Genomic DNA, 15,680 nt, shown 5'->3' on the forward strand with positions numbered 1-15,680 from the left:
TTTATTACACCAGGATTCAGAGGAGAAGTGGAACATGCCCAAGCAGTGAGGGGTATCACATGGTAAAGCTGAAAGAAGCCATGTCAACTTAGGGATCTGAAAGAAGTCCCTGATGGTGGTACTGGTGTTTTACAGAAATTAAAACAATCAACATTTTCACACCCAGAAAATAAAATTAAAAGTTTTTCAGGCAACTCCCGAAGGGGAAAATCCTGTGTTCTAAACTCTGCTGAGTTCTGAAGGCAACAGAGAGAGTAAGAGAAATACTCTACATATTAGTCACCTACTTAAAATTCTCTTACTCTGAGGAGCAGAGTTGTTTGCTCCCCCACAATCTGCTAGATGTGAGAAGAAAGCAAATGAGCCTGTACAGGTACTATGGAGCTGCTTACCATTCAAGTCACTGACAACTGTTGACTATAAGTAGGAAAACATTGAAATGTGTAAATAATCATAGCTGTACATGGACTGCATGCTATATTCACACAGCTGCTCATTATACAAAACTTCAAGGTATCCCACTTAGCACTCAGAATATGCAGTCACACCTAGTAAACAGAGCATCTCATAACTGATGCATGCACCAGGGACTACGGCTAGACTGCATCCCTCTGTCGACAGAGGGATGCAAATCAAGCACATTGAAATTGCTGATGAGTCAGGATTTAAATATCCTGTGCCTCATTAGCATAAACATGGCTGCTGCTTTTTTCAAAATGGAGTTTTTTTGAAAAAAAAAAACCAAAGAGCAGTCTAGACGCGGATCTGTCGAAAATAAAGCCTTTTTCAACAGATCCTGTAAACCTCATTTTTTGAGGAATACATGATCTGTCGAAAAAGGCTTTATTTTCGACAGATCCGCATCTAGACTGCAGTGTTTTTTTTTTTCAAAAAAAATCCATTTCGAAAAAAGCGGTGGCCATGTTTATGCTAATGAGGCACGGGATATTTAAATCCCGGCTTCATTAACAATTTCAATGTGTTTGACTTGCATCCCTCTGTCAACAGAAGGATGCAGTCTATATGTAGCCTGGGTGTCTCTTGGATTTTTTTCCCTCCTGCTTTGGGGATTTATTTCTGCTTTGTTTTTGTCAGGAGCTGCCCATGATCCCTGTGCCTTTGCACAGTGTGTCTATCAAAGTGACTTTTGAATAAAATGTAAAACAAGGGCTTGGTCATTTGTGACTATTAACATTTCATGGCATTTTTATGAGCTGTAGAAGTTAATCCAGGTGTCCTGGGCAATTTCTAGTTCATGTGCTATGAACTAGGACCATTCAGCCTATTTTGGCTGATTGATTGTATATTGTGAGATCAGTCCTCAGATGTAGAAGTGCTCCTTTTAGCAGATGGCCATTGGAACAGAAGACTATGCTGCAGAGTGACAGTCTGGGCACATGCCATGTAGAACCCTTTAAATCTGATAGCAATAGAGATGCAGCCGTGTTAGTCTAGTCTAGCTGAAACAAAAAACGGGACTATGTAGCACTTTAAAGACTAACAAGATGGTTTATTAGGTGATGAGCTTTCGTGGGCCAGACCCACTTCCTCAGATCAAATTGTGGAAGAAAATAGGCATGACCATATATACCAAAGGGATACAAGAAAAAAAAAAGTGAACACATATAAAAAGTACAAATCAAATTTCAGAACAGAGCGGGGATGGGGGGGGAAGGTAAATGTCTGTGAGCTAACGATATTAGAGGTAATAATTGGGGAAGCTATCTTTGTAATGGGTAAGATAATTAGTGTCTTTGTTAAGACCCAGGCGTAAAGTGTCAAATTTAAGCATGAATGACAGTTCAGAGGTTTCTCTTTCAAGTTTGGTGTTAAAATGTCTTTGAAGCAGTATGCAGGTAATCAAGTCATTGAGACAATGCCCTTTCTGGTTGAAATGGCAAGAAACTGTTTTTTCTTTGTGATACTGTCTGATATCCGTTTTGTGTGCATTGATTCTTTGGCAAAGTGTCTGAGACATTTGTCCAATGTACATAGCAGACGGACACTGTTGGCACATGATGACATAAATTATATTTCTAGATGAGCAGGAATATGTGTTCTTGATCTTATAACTGAATTGGTTAGGTCCAATAATGGTGTCAGCAGAGTAAATATGTGGACAAAGCTGGCAACGGGGTTTGTTGCAAGGAAAAGTTCCAGGGTTGGTATTAGTGTGGTATGTCCTGTGGTTGTTGGTAAGAATCATCCTGAGGTTAGGTGATTGTCTGTAGGAGACTATGGGTCTGTCTCCCAGAGCCTCTCGGAGTGTAGTATCCCGTTCTAGTCTAGATTGTAATTTATTGATAATGTGTTGGACGGGTTTAAGTTGGGGGCTATAGGTGATGACAAATGGTGTTCTATTGTTGGTTTTCTTGGGTCTGTCTTGAAGTAGATGGTTTCTGGGTATTCGTCTGGCTCTTTCAATTTGTTTTTTTATTTCTCCAGGTGGGTAATTGAGGTTTATAAATGCAGTAGAGATCCTGAAGTTTCTGGTCTCTGTCAGTGGGATTAGAGCAGATGCGGTTGTATCGAAGGGCTTGGCTATAGATGATGGGTTGTAAGGTGTGTTCTGGATGGGAGCTGGAGGCATGAAGGTAACTGTATTTTTCTGTAGAGAGTGGTGTCTAATTTACATTGGTGATTTGTACTGTGGTATCCAGGAAATGGATCTCTCGTGTAGAATGGTCCAGGCTGAGATTGATGGTTGTTAAAATCTCTGTTGAATGTCTCCAGTGTTTCTTGGCCGTGGGTCCAGATCATAAAGATGTCATCGATGTAGCGTAAGTAGAGAAGGGGTAAAAGAAGTAAAATCTGATAACATTCTAATCACAGCAGAATACGTGACTTAGCTGCGTTTACCCAAACCCCTAAAGTGACATTGCTGGGAGAGACTAGTGCTGTCGCTCTTATAATCAATTCTTATGCAGTCTGTGTCTTCAGTATTTGCTTTTTAGAAAACTCAGAGACCTGGCTACGTTACCATAGTAACAGCATGAGATGTGAGCTCTATCTGCAGTCTAGGAGGTTCTTGTGCATTGTTGTAGGGGGACTATTCAGCAGTCTGTCTTTGAACACCAGAAATTGCATGTGTGTTTCAATAACTGAAATGTTTGTTTAATATGAATTTTCAACAAGTGACACTTATATTGATAGGGAGATTTACTAGATTTTCCTTGAAAATGAAAATATGAGAAAAGAAGAACCAGAGATCAAAGCTCTTTTTTTTTCAGATGCTAGGGACCAAAACTGGTTGGAACTTAAAACTATCACTGCTCAGTCTGATCAGCAATGTTTGCTGACAATGGTCTAGAACGGAATATTTCAAGTTACAGAGTTTAATTCCCCAGGGATTAATGGAAATGGTACTTCATAGCCTATGAATTCTCTTGAGCTCAACAGATAACGTTAAAATCATTTAGTCCTTACATGGCAAAAAAGTAACAAGTATTATCACACAGGACCATTGACACAAGTGGATTTATTGACCATTATATTTTCATCTTATTGGGTGGGAGGAGGCATGTGGAGGGAGCCCAAGCTATTACTGCCACTGCCTATGATGTGGACACTCATAGCCCTTCAAGCTTTGGCTCCATTAGCCAACACTACACTCATTTAAATATTCAAATTAAAGCTGTCAAGCAATTAAAAATTAATAATGATTAATTGCACTGTTCAGTAACAATAGAATACCATTAATTTAAATATTTTTGAATATTTACATTCAAATATTCTACATTTCAAATATTGCTACATTTTCAAATATATTGGTTTCCATTAAAACACAGAATACAAAGTGTACTCTGCTCAGCTTATATTTATTTATATTACAAATATTTGCACTATACAAAAACAAAAGAAATAGTATTTTTCAGTTCACCTAATACAAATACTGTGGTGTAATCTCTTTATCATGAAACTGAATTTATAAACGTAGAAGGACAAAAAAATCCCTGCACTCCAACAAAACAATGTAAAACTTCAGAGCCTATATGTCCACTCATTCCTATTTCTTGTTCAAGTTTGGTTACAATTTGAAGGAGATAATGCTGCTTAGTTCTTATTTACAATGTCACCTGAAAGTGAGAGCATGCTTCCAAATCCTGAGAGGAAAGTGGGAGAAACACTGTAGCTCTCCGTATGCTATTATTGTGAAATTAGGATTACCATATTTGAACTTTCAAAAAAAGAGGACACTCCTGAGAGGCAGTGTATCTGTATCAGTATCTGCCAACTGAGGGGCTGTGTCTAGACTGGTCAGTTTTTCCGGATAATCAGCCGCTTTTCCAGAAAAACTTGCCAGCTGTCTACACTGGCCGCTTGAATTTCCGCAAAAGCACTGACTTCCTACTGTAAGAAATCAGTGCTTCTTGCGGAAATACTATTCTGCTCCCGTTCAGGCAAAAGTCCCTTTTGCGCAAAGCTTTTGCGCAAAAGGGCTAATGTAGACAGCTCAGATTTGTTTTGCGCAAAAAAGCCCCAATCGCAAAAATGGCGATCGGGGCTTTTTTGCAGAAAAGCGTCCGTGCCAATCTAGACGCTCTGTTCTGAAAATGCTTTTAATGGAAAACTTTTCCATTAAAAGCATTTCTGGAAAAAATCATGCCAATCTAGACGCAACCAGGTTGTATTAATGTAACACATTAATATAACCTGAGTTGACAGATACTGATACAGATACACTCCCTCTCAGGAGTGTCCTCTTTTTTGAAAAAAATTACAACTCAAGGGGCCAAGGGTTAGTATTTTTGAAATCTCAAAACTCTAGAGAGGGTGTGGTTAAAATCCATTATCAAAGGAAGATTTTCAAGGGACAAAGACAGGTCTCTGAAAAACTGGGATAGTTAAAAAAAAATTACCTGTTGTGTGGCTATTGAAACAAATGAAAATATAACTACAGAAAGATACTAAGTAGTAACAATATTTCATGTCAGGGATAGCAGTGGCATGGGGAGGAGTCACATGAGGACGAGGCAGGTGATCCTCCCCACTACTTGCCTATGCCCCCAAGACCTGTCCAGGCAACACCTCTTCCCCAGGTCCCACTCCCATGCTGCCCCAACCCCCATTTGTTCCTCTCTGTCTCCACCCCTACTCCCCCTTATGACCATTCAGTAAAAAGTGGGAGGTCATAACTCGGGGGAGTTGAAGCAAAATGCAGGACAATGTAGCACTTTAAAGACTAACAAGATGGTTTATTAGATGATGAGCTTTCGTGGGCCAGACCCACTTCCTCAGATCAAATAGTGGAAGAAAGTAGTCACAACCATATATACCAAAGGATACAATTAAAAAAAATGAACAAATATGAAAAGGACAAATCACATTGCAGAACAGGAGGGGGATGCGGGGGTGGGGGGGAGGGAGGAAGGTAAGTGTCTGTGAATTGATGATATTAGAGGTAGGGAGAGTGGGATGTTTGTGAGTTAATGGTATTAGAGGTGATAATTGGGGAAACTATCTTGGTAATGGGTGAGATAGTTCAAATGTTTGTTAAGTCCTTGTTGGAAAGTGTCGAATTTTAACATGAATGACAGTTCAGAGGATAACTCGGGGGAGACCAGTCACCCAGTTCTAGGAATCCTTTGTCCTTCAATATATTAACTAATGGTGTATTCTCTGCACCCTTTGCCACCCCAGCATTTATCCCTTTCCCAAGCTTATTTACACTGAGCAGCACTGCGGGACTCTGCTATTTGCCTCTCTCCACGCTGAAACCCAGCTACCTTCCTATTCCTTCCTACCCAGTGCGCCCTCGTTCTTAATCCGGTACTGAGCCACCAGAGGACCCTCCCCTCTTGTTCTAGACCATGACTGACTGCTTTGCTAAAGAGCCTTTGCTCGGGGACTTTGCCCAAAGGAAACCAAAACCATTGGCTCACCTGGACCATGTGTTGGCTGCCCTCCCCCCTTCCCAAGGAACTCGACTAGATTCTGTCCAGGCAGCGTTGCCTTGGCTACTTCCAGAGACAGCTCTTGGGTGATAAACAGCCGAGCTTTTCAGGAGCTGCAAAGCAGCAAACCAGGATTGTGCTGCCCAAGCTCACAAGCGAGCCCAGGCCGGGATAGGGGGACGGGCGTGGGAGGCGAAGCGTAAATCGCGCTCAGCCTGTTGCGGGAGCCTCGCACGAATCTGGCCAGCCAGAGAACGGAGCACGGGAAGTGTTCGGCGCGGGGAGAGTTGCCTAAACTCCGCGCTGCTGATTCAGCTCCTCACTAGCGTGACCCGCCCCCGTCATATGACAAGGGGCCGCGGCTTGGGACGAAGCAGAGCCGGGGGCGGGCGCCGTGCGCCCGGACAGGTGAGCGAACCAGACGGTCTCCGGGCTGCGCGGCGGCGGCAGGAGGCGCTAGAGCACGCGGTGCTGAGGCTGCGCCTGGGCCAGGCGCGGGGCAGGAGGGTTCGGGAGGGCCAGGAGTTCGAGTCCCCGCCGCTCCCTCCCGGGTAAAATGGCGCCGGCGGAACTACGCTTTAATTTGTTGGAATGGCTTTAAATTCCCGCTTCCCGGGCTCCCTGGTGCATCTCCTGCCCATGAGCTCCCATGAGCTCCGGGGGAGCGGCCTTGCTCGCCCTGTTGCAAGCCAGGGGCTGCTCAGGGCCTGGCCTGAGACTCCGGAGCTGCCGAGCTTCAACTTGTTCTCGTTGAGCCCCCTTTGTTTGAAAAGTTTGGGGGCGCTTTGTTCCCGGGGGGGCCGAGCGGCCGCTTGCAGGGGAGGGTTTAAGCGGGGCAACTGCCTGGAGCCTGCAGTCTGGTAAAAAAAACCAGTGAGCTGCGAACAGAAGAGGAACAAACAGGGAGTTTGGGGGAGGAGGGACAGGTTCCCACAGAGCCTTTGTGCCTTGCATGCTCTGTGAGCACTAACTCCATTTGAACAGGCTCTTAGGAGAGTGAGCGATCCACAGAGCCCTGAGTAGATACAAAATTGGGATCCCCATGTGGATCTGCAAGAATAATCTGCAGATAGCACCCCCGTGGCTGTAGATACCTGTGGATATAAGTCGGGTAGCTGTGGATTTGTGGGGGTCTAGCCACAGAATCTGCATCCACAAAAACAAGCAGTGGATAGCTGCATCCACATTAGGGATGTAATAGTGTAGTCAGTTAACCGATAAGCAAAAGCTGATAGGTCAATGCTATAGACACATGCACTTCCTCCCTCCCACTTGCCAGTACATTTTTTAGCAGTCTGGCTCAGTCCTGGCTTGAAATGAGTCTGGGGCCTACCCCTGCTGCAGCTCTGCATTTAAAGTGTATTAGGAGCCAGGTGGGCGGGCAGCCCTGCTCCATTCTAGCTCATACGGGGTCTGGGAGCTCAGGACACTTCCCCATCCCACCCCCCAGATGGGCTGCTGCCTATTGGCACTGTTGCATCTTTATCAGAGGTAGCAGCACAGGGCAACAGGCAGTTGGTCCACAAGGGGAACTGGTTTTTGAACTGGCTCCCCTTGCAGACCTGGTCCCACCTGGCACCCTGCACTGCTGCCTTTGATACAGAGGCAACAGCACAGAGTGGCCAGGGCTCCTCAGGAGTGAGACTGGAGCACACTGGCTGCCAGCCCTGCCCCCAGGAACCATAGACTAGTCAACTAACCAATAAGAATGCTTGAGGATACTCAACTATTCAATTAACCAATATTTAACATCCCTAATCCACATGCAGGAATGGTCTGCTGCCCAATATAGGAATAATTTGCCCAGGGAGCAATCTAATTTAGAGCGCAGAGGTCTGCAACCTTTTCAAACCAAAGAGCCAAACTATATTAAAATCTAGAACAAGTGGCCAACAAAGAGCCAGTATAAGAATGCCCCTTTGCATGACTGAAAATATACAACTTAATATTATTGATAATTGACATGATTAATAATAGCAGAAATGAAATACTAATCACAGACTTTATTTAATGGGACTTCTGCTGCTGCATCTTTTTGCACATTTCTTTGAAATTTACATAATAACTGGTCAAATTCAGGTTCCTGCATGCATTCAAACTACATGAGTAATTATGTGTTTTTAACATTTTGAATTAATTTTTCATTTTAATTTACAAAGTTGCATGTACTTTGGGAATGATAAAAGAGCTACATTTGGTTCCGTATTTGGCTTGAGAGCCATTGGTTGCAGACCCCTGCGTAGGCTAATTCATCTTGGTAGTATCTGCTGTTGGCTAACAGTGTTCCTTTCACAGGGCCAGTATAACGTGGTTATTGTTTCATGTGAGATGAAGGAAAAATGTAACCATACACTAAAATTAGTACTAATACAATGAGTTCTCCATGTTTATTTCAGTGTAGAAAGTTAACTCCTTTTTTTTAAGCATCTTTATTTAAATGTGCAGGTCATCATGAAACTCATCATTCTGGAGAACTATGCACAAGCCAGTGAGTGGGCTGCAAAGTACATTAGGAATAGAATTATCCAGTTTAACCCCGGCCCAGACAAATACTTCACTCTTGGACTTCCCACAGGTAGGTTTGGAAGGATTCATTAACATGATTTAACATGTTTAAGCAAGAACACTGACGTTCTAATGTATGAAATCAGTGCTTTTTGCGCAAGAACTATGATGCTCCCACTCAGGAATAAGCCCTCTTGCACAACTGTTCTTGCGCAGGAGGCCAGTGTAGACAGGCAACATGCATTTTTTGCGCAAGAAAGCCCTGTGGTTAAAATGGCCATCAGAGCTTTCTTGCGCAAGAGAGCATCTACACTGGCACGGATGCTCTTGCACAAAAGCACATCTCTTGTGCAAAGGCACATGCCAGTGTAGACGCTCTCTTCTGGAAGAGTTTTTGCCCAAGAACTCTTCCGCAAGAGTTCTTGCGCAAAATCATGCCAATGTAGACGTAGCCTTGTTGTTTGGGGAGCAACAGTTTGTATAATTTACTTCCTTTAAGAAACCTTTTTCTGTTTTTAAAGTAAGCAAATTATTTATAGTGATGCCTCCCAAATAACAACAAAGAGTCCATATAGATAGAAGGTGAAGCACTACATGATGAGACAGCTCTTCACATAAGTGGAATAGATGGTAAAACTATGTGCTTCCTCTAGGTGTAAAATTCATCTACTTTTAAGACTAGATCCTTATTGCTTGAATTAAAAGAGACTCTCCAATATTAGCTGTGCAGAGCTGACAGACAGTTGAGTAGTTCTGATTCTGTCCAGTTGAGGATGAAATAGCACACAATCAGTTTATTACAACTGGACAGAATTGGAACTGTTCAACTTGCATGGTCGATGATGGGGAGTCTCCTTTAGTTCAAGTAAAAAGTGTTTGTAATCTTGGAACAACAGGTGCTAGACTCTATACTCTTGAAGCTGAAAGGTGGCATAAGCTTTTTACCATATATATTTCTTTGTTACGGTTGTGATCCAACCACATTCTTGGCTTTTTTTGGGGAGGCAGCATCAGAAATATAGGCCACTGGGCACTTCCCTGCCACCACACCCCATAGGAACTAGTTTGTTTTCACCCAAGCTACTTATGTAATGTCTCAATAAAACACTGTTTGGTATATATGTCTGCTTTTATTTTTGTTTTATAATATTTAGTGCTATTCATCTTCAAAACAGCTGTATTCAGACATTTCCTGTCTCACAACCCCTGGTTTGTAAGATAGATGAATACTGTCTCTATTTTACACATAGGGAAGCTGAGGCCCAAAGAGACAAATGTGATAGAGTGGTTGTGTTATTTGCTATACTTAGTATCAATGAGTCTTCCAGTCATTAATGAGGTTCTGCTCTGAGTAGGTTTTTGAGCAGCTAGCACCAGTACTGAGTTTGTTGAGATGGCTTTCGATGTGTTTGTTAGCCAATAGTTTGTAATTAAATAGGTCAGTCTTTCAGTAACATAAAAATCTTCGAATTATTGAATTAATGATGCAGAATGTTTACACAGCTCAGTGTATGCACAGCATTGTGAAACACTAATTCCACTAAATATTTTGATTTTTTCCCCCCGCATTATCTCTCCTAGGAAGTACTCCTTTAGGATGTTACAAAAAGCTGATTGAGTATTACAAGAATGGAGATTTGTCCTTCAAATATGTAAAAACCTTCAATATGGACGAATACGTAGGTGAGTCATCTTAATTCATAAAATGTTGTGCTGAGGAAACAATCAAGCTTTTTTTTTTTAGGTGGAGGGTCCCCACATTTTATTTATTGTGCTGAATGAAATCATACATTTCTGTTAATACAAAATATGTCACTTTGTATAGAACTCAATGTAAAATGACCCCAAAACAGATTGGGAAGGGAGAGACAGGGGATTGGAATGCTATGTAATACTTATTAACAAGCTAGAGTTGCCAAGTCTCCCAGACCGAATGGTCCAGGCACCATTGCTGCAAATAGTGTCTGGTCAGGAAAGTGGGCAACCCTCTAATGAGCTGCAACTTTGTCCCCTAATTAGAAAGATCACATTAGCTATGACCTGTGAAAGCTGACTGATACATTCCCTGAGTATTTCATTAAAGAAGTCCCACTGATGACGCTAGTACAGTAGATAGAATGTAAAATCTCTGAATTTACCATTTTATCCCAGCTTTCTTCTGATCAGGGAAATTGCTGCTCCTTCTGCTGTTTTGCTGGTTTGGATGGAATGCTATAGCCCTGTGCATAATTAGTAAAGGAAATAGCCAGTGCTCCAGCAAGATTGCACTTTAGACTTGCTGATATGTAGCCCTGTTATGATGTTAGATAAGGATTGCCTTATTTGTGACATTATGATGCAATATTCAATTGGAGCTGGTTCAGTGACAAGTGAACAAATCCTCTGGTTATCAAGGTACCAATGTGCTAAACATACACATTAGTTTACTCTATGGCCCTACTGTTATTGCATTATCTTCCTGATTTGATTGGACTGATTTTTTTTTCTGTGAATAATCATAATCCGAGTACTCTGGATTAGGTTAAGGGTTATGTAGTTTGTTCTAGAATCATCCTTTATAATCAGGGAGTTTTTGGAAGAATTGTTAAACTAAAGTTGCTTCTCTGGTTTTGGCATACCATTAACAAGCTTGGAATAACAATAATTCTGCAGAATGTTGAGGAAAAAAAATTAGATCTGTTTCATAATATTAATGCATCTTATTCATAGAATTTGGATAATCTGCCTCTCCCTCACAGTGTGATCTTACTGGAACTATAGTGACTTTTTAAACTTGCATTAAGGACACCCAGCTGAAGAGTAGATGGTGATATCTGGCATTCATTTGTAATCAAAATCACCGATGTCTATGCAAATATATGTACAAGTTTTTACATAGGTTATTGTATCCTCCTCCTTTGTGCCCATTTATCAAGTCGTGAAAGCTGTAACAAATAGGGTGTGAAAGACTTTGAAGCAGGAATTGTTTTTGTACTATGTCCTGTACAATGAGATCTGGGTCCTTAATGGGTCTGCAGATGTGACTGTAATATAAACCTGCAATAATGTTCCTGATCACCAGGTCTCCCAAGGGATCACCTGGAAAGTTATCACTCCTTCATGTGGAATAACTTTTTCAAGCACGTTGACATCTCTGCAGAAAACACTCACATTCTGGATGGAAATGCAGCTGACCTACAGGCAGAGTGTGATGCTTTTGAGAGGAAAATCAAAGCAGCTGGTGGAATCGAACTCTTTGTTGGAGGTGAAAATCTGAAAGAATAACAGACTAGAAGAGAATAGAGCATTGTTTTTTTAGCATAAACCTAGATAACTTTGTTTGGGGAGTTCCTTTTTAAAGCCACTTATTAGATATGCAGTCAGAAAAGCCATATGTGCATTCCCTTGCCCCAAAGAGTGTATGCGGTACTTGTCTGTAAAGTGTCACCTCTAGCCATTTCCTCCAGTGAGGCTAACTGGTGGGGACTGGAGCTGCTCCCCACCTATTGCAGGCAGGGGGACTGCTCCAGGCCCACAGAGGGCCCACCATGGACAGGGGCTGCTGTGGCTGGGCTGGAGCAGCTCCTGTCTGCGGTTGTGGGGCAGGGAGAAAGTTGTGCCAGGCCAGCAGTGGGTGGGGGCGGGGTCTGGTCTAGCCTGACTGGAACATCCTCTTCCTCCTCCCCCTCTTAATCCATTAAACAATGTTTAACTGGCTAACCAGATAAACAGGGATGTTACATCGCCAATGCATAGGTGACTCACTGGTAGTCTGTGTGTGTTTTATTTTTGACTCAGTGAGATGCTTAGGTTGTCCTAGAAGCAGCTCCATTCCTGCTTAAGCCTTTCTGTCATACTAGGTCAGTGTAATGTGCCTCCTGATCAAGTATGGGTCTCAAAATTTGAAGCAGTAACTTGCTCCAAAGTCTCAGGCTGCAGGGATAGGGGATGCCAGGAACACTGGCAGAGTGTTTCTGACCCACTTGGCCGTGGATGACCTCTTTAAAACTAAGCATGTAAAGATCATTCATTAAAGTTCAGGCATTTTTTTAGGTATATGGGGACAGACTGGGGAAGGAATGTTGACTTTTTTTCTCAGAAGTAAAATGGCTAAAGAAATATTGTTGATACTTACTGATTTATGTTTTAAATCACCATTTCAGCTAAGATCTAGATTTGAATATTTCAGCCTAGTAAGTGAATTCTTGAGAAGATGGGGAGGGGAGGATAATAGAGGTGTTGCAACCTTTACATTAGTAAGTTCTAGTAGGTAACTGCTGTAACCAGCTATAAACCCTCTGACACAGTGGTGACTTCTAATGTGATCAATTTGCTTTTGGGTGCTAACATTCAAATTAATTTTTCATTATTCCAAAAAATGCTAAGAAACAGTGTTTCTAATCTTGTTGACTTCAGTGGGAAATTTGCCATTCACTTGAAGGGAAGCAAGATCTTTGAGCTTTAACAATGCTGCAAGTTCTTGTATGAAAGTAATGGCCATAGCTGCTGTTTGAAGCCTATAGCATCCTTATAGTAAGTGTGATGTTGGCTTTGCTTTTTGTAAGTGTTAAGGTAGTGACATTCTTAAACTGTCTCCAACACAGGTATTGGCCCAGATGGTCATATTGCCTTCAACGAGCCCGGCTCAAGTCTGGTGTCCAGAACTAGAGTGAAGACATTGGCTATGGACACCATATTGGCTAATGCTAGATTCTTTGATGGCGACCTCTCCAAAGTTCCCACAATGGCTCTGACAGTTGGAGTAGGCACAGTCATGGATGCTAGAGAGGTTAGAAGAAAAATCCAATGACTTAATATAATGTTTCACAGAGCATCAAAAAGTTGTCTAGTTTTCAAATAGTGGCATTTTCTGCAGCACAGCCCTACGCATTACAGGGCTGCCAAAATGTTGATCATAGTTGATCAATTACACAACCTAATTACCTTGTATCCTGCAAAAGTACCTTAGTTTTTCCCCTGGGGTTTCTTTGCTACTTTAGCTATGATCAAATTAGACACACAAATGGAGGGGCATATAAATGTGAATGATAGCTGAGAGATGATGCTACTAAAAGTAAAATCATATATGCAGGGATAGGAAAAGAAAGGATGTCTTACCAAACAGCTGTGTTCATTACATCAGAATGAGCTTATTCATCTGGTTTCCATTATGCTGCTTTAACAGTTTTCAGGTAACTATGCAATACAGTTGTAGTGTGCTTGGGAAGCTGGATAAGGAAGTTTCGTATGGGTCAATTTCACAAGTCACTATTTGAATTATGGAACACCCGCCCACTTCTAAAGGACTCTCCCCCAGCCTTGTGGGAGAGACCCACTGGATCTGGAGTTCAACTGATTTCATAGGACCAATGATGAAAATCAGGATCGGGGTGAGGTCATCGGTTTAAAATGGGAATTGGAAGCGGACACCAAGCAGAGATCCTCGGGAGCCAGTGGACGCTGCCCAAAGAAACTCTGCCCTGATGCATGAGACTAGAGAGGAGCGGAAATAGGCTCCACAATTGCAGAGCACCCCCTCATCCAGCATCCCCCTCCTGGTGTTCTATATGGCAGCTTTTGCCAGCGCCAGGAGAAGGTCTTGTGACTTTGTGGGGACATGGTACGTGTGTGCATAAATGAAAAGGTATGGGGAAAAGAGCAGCCACAACCTCAGCAGGAGGTTCTGGAGGAGTCAGAAATGGGGTTGCAACCTAGCACGTTCAAGATAGGTGTGCACCAGGTTCTCCCTCACGCTGCAGAAGGGGCAGGGATCAACCACGGACTTACTCAGAGGCATACCAACAAGTTGAGAATCACAAGGTGGTGTGTGGTTGAATTTATTTTACACCTGTAGTTCATAATTGTTAATCAGCTCCTCTAGCTGTCTAACATGCTCTAGTCTACTCTTGCATAAACATAAAAGGGAGAGCTCAAAGTAACAGGTGCATAAACTTTAAAATGGCCAGACAAACCGTAATTTTATTACTTAAAATGATACAGCCAAAGAGAACAATACTGAGTCAATGAAGTGAATCATTGCTGGAGAGGACTAAAATAGTTTTCTTCTTTAGATGACTTGCTCATGTATTGGCTTCAAATCACACTTGGGTATGCTCCCTTTAAATGTGCATCACAGAACCTAACAACCTGATTCCTGTATTCCCCTCTCCCCCAATTCAGGTTATGATTCTAATCACAGGAGCCCATAAAGCATTTGCTTTGTACAAAGCTATAGAGGAAGGAGTGAACCACATGTGGACGGTATCTGCCTTTCAGCAGCATCCTAGCACTGTCTTTGTATGTGATGAAGATGCCACTCTGGAACTCAAAGTTAAAACAGTGAAATACTTTAAAGGTAAGAAACTGGCCAGATCAGGCCACTTTTCTAATTAGCTTCTCTCTTTTCAGTGTCACCATTTAATTTAGAAAATCTTCCCTGTCCGACACATTGTGTGTTTGGAGGAAGGGCTGTCAGGTAACTCTGTGGTACTAACCCTAATTTAAAAAAAACCTCCTAATTAGAAATGTATTCAGGACAACACTTAAATGGAAATCTTTATTTAAATTTTCCACTACCATTATGAATCCTGTGTTTTCTATTTTTGAGTTAATAAAGTGCTATTGATAACAAGCCATACACAAAATGAGTGAAGCTAGTTTAATTGGCCAAGGAGAGTGAAGTATGTCCCTCTTTCTGTACACAATGAAAAGTAAATGAGGTTTTAAATGTATACTGATATTGCTTTTAATATCAGGTTTACAGCAATGGGGTGAAAAATACTAAGAGGGTTGTGCGTAAAGGGGTCAGTTAAGAATTAGTGCCCATACCTTAATTTAAAAGCAAAGTTGTTCATTCACTGCACTTCCTACCCATACCTAGCCTTTCCTTTTCCCCACGTACCAGGTTTAATGCTTGTTCATAACAAGCTTGTGGAACCCCTATACAGTATGAAGGAGACCGGAGCAGAAAGAAAACAGTCAAAGAAGCCATACAGTGATTAGTTTCTGGAGGTCTGGAATGATGCAAAGCAGGCTTTTCTCGGGGAAACCAGCACTAGACACAAGGAATCCCTCCATATGCTTGTACATAAATCAAAGATGTGTTCATTTATTGTCTCCATCGTAGGAGCTGAGTACATTCATCTTAATAAAGTAGATGAGAGCGGGATTTTATATAATATGTTCTAGCAACCTCCAACAATATTCACTGTTTAGTGATGAAGCCAATTGAAATGAGATGTGTAATCTATAAAGCAATTAAATGAATAGAAAATAAGTGAGGTAGAAGTAAAATCAAACAGG

General features: G+C 42.0%; 1 protein-coding gene across 2 annotated transcripts; it reads left to right on the forward strand.

The window, feature by feature from the left end:
• Nucleotides 1-5,926: 5,926 nt before the first annotated feature.
• Nucleotides 5,927-15,546, forward strand: GNPDA1 (glucosamine-6-phosphate deaminase 1). 2 transcript variants are annotated; one of them, XM_075900319.1, is made up of 7 exons: nucleotides 5,927-6,302; nucleotides 8,340-8,469; nucleotides 9,981-10,082; nucleotides 11,461-11,643; nucleotides 12,983-13,167; nucleotides 14,559-14,733; nucleotides 15,283-15,546. In XM_075900319.1, the coding sequence occupies exons 1-7, from the start codon at nucleotides 6,240-6,242 to the stop codon at nucleotides 15,378-15,380; spliced, it is 936 nt and encodes a 311-aa protein (XP_075756434.1). In that variant the 5' UTR covers nucleotides 5,927-6,239; the 3' UTR covers nucleotides 15,381-15,546. The 2 variants fall into 2 exon arrangements, with proteins under 2 accessions (XP_075756434.1, XP_006128599.1); XM_006128537.4 differs by lacking the exon at nucleotides 5,927-6,302 and adding an exon at nucleotides 6,309-6,445.
• The last annotated feature ends 134 nt before the right edge of the window (nucleotides 15,547-15,680 follow it).

Source organism: Pelodiscus sinensis, chromosome 17, assembly GCF_049634645.1.
Source record: "Pelodiscus sinensis isolate JC-2024 chromosome 17, ASM4963464v1, whole genome shotgun sequence".
NCBI lineage: Eukaryota > Metazoa > Chordata > Testudines > Trionychidae > Pelodiscus > Pelodiscus sinensis.

Bases quoted from the DNA above. Each gene is read 5' to 3' on its own strand.
- GNPDA1 (XM_075900319.1), top strand. From the start codon at position 6,240: ATGACAAGGGGCCGCGGCTTGGGACGAAGCAGAGCCGGGGGCGGGCGC. The intron at 13,168-14,558 runs GTTAGAAGAAAA...CCCCCAATTCAG, and splicing joins CAGTCATGGATGCTAGAGAG to GTTATGATTCTAATCACAGG. The intron at 14,734-15,282 runs GTAAGAAACTGG...CCCACGTACCAG, and splicing joins AACAGTGAAATACTTTAAAG to GTTTAATGCTTGTTCATAAC.